This window comes from Gastrolobium bilobum, unplaced genomic scaffold (genome assembly GCF_033153095.1).
Source record: "Gastrolobium bilobum isolate Gb01-03AN ecotype WA unplaced genomic scaffold, APGP_CSIRO_Gbil_v1 utg1211, whole genome shotgun sequence".
Taxonomy (NCBI): domain Eukaryota; kingdom Viridiplantae; phylum Streptophyta; class Magnoliopsida; order Fabales; family Fabaceae; genus Gastrolobium; species Gastrolobium bilobum.
In genome coordinates, this window is record NW_026898913.1 from 45,946 (window position 1) to 50,651 (window position 4,706).

Below are 4,706 nucleotides of genomic sequence, written 5' to 3' on the forward strand. Positions count from 1 at the left end.
AAGAACAGAAGTTTGTTACCAAAAGCTAAACACAAAAAGAGGCAGAGGTAGGCCGAAGCTTACTTGGGGGAAAGTAGTAAAACAAGATTTAATGGAGTGAGATATAGATTGACGGACAGTATGTCTTAGAAAGGAATGGAGAAAAGCTATAAGTATGGTGGAGGGTTAGACCCGCTGTTATTCCTATGTTCCAGATGGTCCTTTTTTAGTCTTTTTCCCCTTCATTTCCCCCACTTCTTCTTGTCCCTTTCTTTTTTACTTTTATTTATTTATATATACATATATTTTTATTTTATTTTATTTTATTTTATTTGTGTATTTTTATTTATTTATTAATTAATTTATTTATTTTTTTATTTTATTTTTATTTTTATTTTTTTTTCAACCGTTTTATATCTTTCATGTGGGTTCATCTACCACCGACCCCAATTAATTTGGGATAAAGGTGTTGTTGATGTTGATTTTGTAGTAAAAAGAATGGGCCTAACCGCCTAAGCCCAGAAAACGTCTTTTTAGCATACAGCAGAGGTTTTCAATAGCACCATTTTCACTTGCATGGTGGCATAGAATTTAGAAAAGAGAAATGGGGGAAATGGGAGATAAAAAGAAATAGAAGAACAAAAGAGCTTGCCTCATTGAAGGGTAGTTTGGGGTGGACAGGGACAGGGACAGGGAAGAGAGGGCAACCCAGAAAACTGAGGAGGATCTTGAGGTTGGACCTTGTCTTTCTTTGTTCCTTTGTTCCTTTGTGTTTCCTTGTTTGTTTGGGGCTTTGCCTCTTTTGATATAACAAAAAAATGAATGTTGTCACAATGGTCCAAAGCTGATTCAGAAATGGGTGTTGTTTTAACTCAGTCCTATTCTCAGATTCGGTACAAAAAAGAAGGGTATCTTTACCCTGAAAAATCTGATACATTTTTCAACCAGATTCTACTTTATAATTTCAAATCCCAAAGATTTGATTTTCCCAAAAAAAAAATTCCAATCCTTATATCAAATGTGGGTAAATATAATTTCCAGATTCAGTTTTCCATAAATCCAAAATAAAACCCTCTACCAACCGCTCCATTAATCAATCTGAAAACATATAATCATCAATTGTACATATACAAAGAAACCATTGAAGATCCCCTCCAACACCTGAGAATTTCAACCAACAACCATCATTTTTTATAATTAATGAACAACCATCAGTTAACAAACGAAATATTGACCAAAAAAAGAAAATAGGGGCAAACCATCCAGCCAGTGCAGAAAAGTAATTTTTAAAAAAAAAAAAAAAAAAAAAAAAATCATTCTAAGTCATCTTCTCATGCTGATCCAAATTCAGTGAACCACTTCTCATGGCGCTCAATGTCAGCCTGAGAAACACTTCGTTGGACTTTCTTCAAAGCTTCTTCAAAATCGCACATCGCAACAGGATCATTTGAAATCTCATCCTTAGGCATGTTCTTGATCTCATCACGAGTTTTTCCCGCTATCTTACGTCTCATACCATTTAGAGAGGCATCACGGCATACATTTGTCAAATCATCCCCACTATAGCCGTCTGTCCGGCGAGCCACTTCATCTATATTGACATCCGTGGCCACCTGGTGCAAGACAAGACCAAATTATTATCTTGTTAAATGTTCAATTATTTTCTCTTGTCTTTGGTAAAGTGAATGCTCAAATTCAACTCTAGATAACATAATCCATCCATTCATTGCAGAAATCAATTAAAGGCTTGAAACAACAAAAAATTAAGGAAATGTAGGGTCAAGATCCTTATATAAAGACAACATCACAGTAATATAACATCCTAACTTGCCTCTACAGTCTTCAAGTTGATACGGATCAACTCTTTACGACTCTCAAATTTTGGTAGAGGAATATATATACGTTTTTCCAGCCTTCTCCTGCTTTCCATTAACATCAAATTGAATCAGCAAGTGGTAACTAGCACACTACAAGAGACTTCAGACAAAAAATATAACCCATCACAAGCTTTTATCAATTTGAACTGATGAAATAAGAAAAGGAAACAGAAGAGAAAACACAGACCTCAGTGCCTCATCTATGTCCCATGGGAAGTTGGTGGCTGCCAGAACCATAACTATTTTACGGCTACCATCTTCATTTGTCGAACTATTATTTACACCATCAACCTGAACTAGAAGTTCAGACTTCACCCTTCTGGACGATTCATGCTCCCCAGAAGCCCTGATGAAGTAAAAGTAAACTCAATCAAAGTTCAAATAATAGAGACAGTACAAATTAAGGGTAAACCAAATGGGCCATCAGAGTCGATAAACATTATCTCCATTACTTCATGAACCTAAAGTATACACGCCACATAAACAAGAAAATTAAACGAAGATTATGTTGGGGAAAGAACAGCAAAGACTTACCCCCTAGCATTGCAAAGAGAATCAATTTCATCAATGAAAATTGTACTCGGTGCATATGCTCTTGCAAGATCAAACAAACACCGTACCATGCGTTCACTCTCTCCACGCCATTTAGAAGCCAAAGTAGCAGAAGAAACATTAAAGAAAGTAGTACCACATTCAGTAGCAACTGCTTTAGCAAGCAGCGTCTTCCCAGTTCCGGGAGGACCAAACATGAGAACACCCTTCCACGGTCTCCTAATTCCCTACAAGAACAGAAATAATGAACTCCACGGGAACAATTTTTCTATATTTACAAAGACAAACTCAACAGAGAAAAGAACGTTAATTCAGAGATTCAAATGTCACCATGACATAGGAGTTTGATGTAACAGGAGAGTTTATGTTCATGAACTTTTGTTCTAAAAGTAATTGCCAAACAGGGGTCTAAAAATACTTGCTATGATAAAATTTTTTACCAATTATCATATACACACATGAGAATTCCAAAGCATTGGTTATATACAAACCATGATTATACAAAATTATTGAAGATTACCTGGAAATATTCAGGCATCCATAAGGGAAGAACAACAGCTTCTTCTAGAAGTCTTTTGGCTTCAGTGAGGCCCGCAACATCATCCCATCTAACACCAGGAGAGGTTTCTAACACATCCCTTTCAAGCATTTCGGCCAAGTCAGGATCAGGACCTTCATATTGTGCCCTCTTTGACTTCCCATCCTCACCATCACCACTCTATACACAACAACAAAAATTGTGATGCACCAACTATCATGTGCCTACATTATTTTCAATTGAAAAATATTCTGCACACACTTATCTGTATTTACTATTAAAACTACGTCGTTTTGGGATTGAAATATTAAAAAATTATAATTATAAAGAATATAATAATCTTAAAATAAATTAAAATAACAAAAAACCATACGAGTCGTAAATGCAGATAACCAGTAACTCAGCAAACCCTATTTTCAATTCACAATTTCTACGGCAAAACAACGAGTGATAAAAGAATCTTACAAGTGAATCTGCCTTACTAGACGACTTTCCAGAAGCAGTGCCTTTCTTGCCCGTGGTTGATGCTCGTGCTCCAGTGTTAACCTTAGCCTTTGCGCCACGACCAGTTGTAGTGGCGGTTCTGGTACTGCTAGAACCTCGAGCCCAAACACCATCTTTACGAGAATTGGGCCTTGTGGTTGCGGTGGATCTTCTACCTGCATCTCGACTAGGTGGCCTCCACACATCGGGGTCATCGACGGCTGAAGATGAAGAAGAAGTGGGATACTCATCCAACGGTTGAAAAACAAAGGACGATTTACCAGACAATGCTATTGGTGGTGAAGCTGGGCGTCGTCCACTTTGGATTTCCTTAAATGCCCTTCTCTCCGAATCTAATTGCTTCACAACTTCCGTTTCCTCACTTAGGGCTTTCTTCACGTTCATCCACTTCGCACGGATTAAAGGGTCATCCACACTGTTTAGGTGCCTAAAAAAAACAAAAATGAAAAATCAAATTATAACTCATTACATAAACAGTTAAACGCTGCTTGAAACGAAGATTGGTTGTTGAATCGATGATTACTTGTTGATCTGTGCAACGGCGCCGTCGAAGAAGATGATTGAGGTGTCGTAGAGTCCTTCGACAGCGTATTCTCTGGCCAATTTGAGGTGGTCTTGGAGGCCACTCAATGAAGCTCCGCTCATCGTCACAACAACAATGTGTTAGTTCGTGTAACTGAAACCACTCTCCCTCTAGAAGCTTCCTTCGCTGGCTGTGAACGGCGGCTTTTAAAAATAAACGGCGAATGAAAGAGTGAACGGAGGAGTAACAGTCACCAAACCATATAACAGTCCTTGGGACTTTCTCGTGTTGTTGACGGACAATTAATCGAGCTGGCAACTGAACCCAATTGTTTGCTTTGTGTGGGCTTTGGAGAGTCGTTGGTGCTGGTAACGGAATGGGCCCACCAGCCCGCAACAACTTTGCATTTCCTTCTCAAAATTTGAACATGGGGAGGTTAGATCCACCAACAACTCCTATTCATTTTGCTTTTCTTTCCCTTTTTCTTTAATTATTAACAATAATTTTTACTTTTTTTTTATCTTTCCCTTTTTTTTTATTTGAATTTTATGGGGGTGGTCACTTTGGGTCATCCATGTCATAATTAATGTCATGAATGTTGTTGTTAGAATCGTGTGACAATAAAAAATTACAGCTTGGACCTAAAATATTTCAAAATGTCTTGCGTTATAAGAAATATGTTTTCCTGATATGTGTAAGAATATTTCAACTCAAAACACAAAATTTTGTGTGC

The 4,706-nt window shown here is 37.5% G+C and overlaps 1 protein-coding gene across 1 annotated transcript; it reads right to left on the bottom strand.

Annotated features, from left to right (window-relative positions):
* Positions 1-1,056: 1,056 nt before the first annotated feature.
* LOC133285347 (katanin p60 ATPase-containing subunit A1) lies at positions 1,057-4,253 on the bottom strand. Its single transcript, XM_061482555.1, has 7 exons — positions 3,974-4,253; positions 3,412-3,877; positions 2,929-3,126; positions 2,391-2,635; positions 2,044-2,202; positions 1,811-1,898; positions 1,057-1,592 (listed from the first exon to the last, which is right to left on the bottom strand). Exons 1-7 carry the CDS (start codon positions 4,093-4,095, stop codon positions 1,311-1,313), a joined length of 1,560 nt encoding a protein of 519 aa, XP_061338539.1. The 5' UTR covers positions 4,096-4,253; the 3' UTR covers positions 1,057-1,310.
* Between the last annotated feature and the right edge of the window lie 453 nt (positions 4,254-4,706).

Coding starts and splice junctions, on each gene's coding strand:
- LOC133285347 (XM_061482555.1), bottom strand. CDS start 4,095: ATGAGCGGAGCTTCATTGAGTGGCCTCCAAGACCACCTCAAATTGGCC. Junction 3,127..3,411: donor CTAGTAAGGCAGATTCACTT/GTAAGATTCTTT, acceptor TGTTGTGTATAG/AGTGGTGATGGTGAGGATGG. Junction 2,203..2,390: donor TCTCTTTGCAATGCTAGGGG/GTAAGTCTTTGC, acceptor TTACTTCATCAG/GGCTTCTGGGGAGCATGAAT.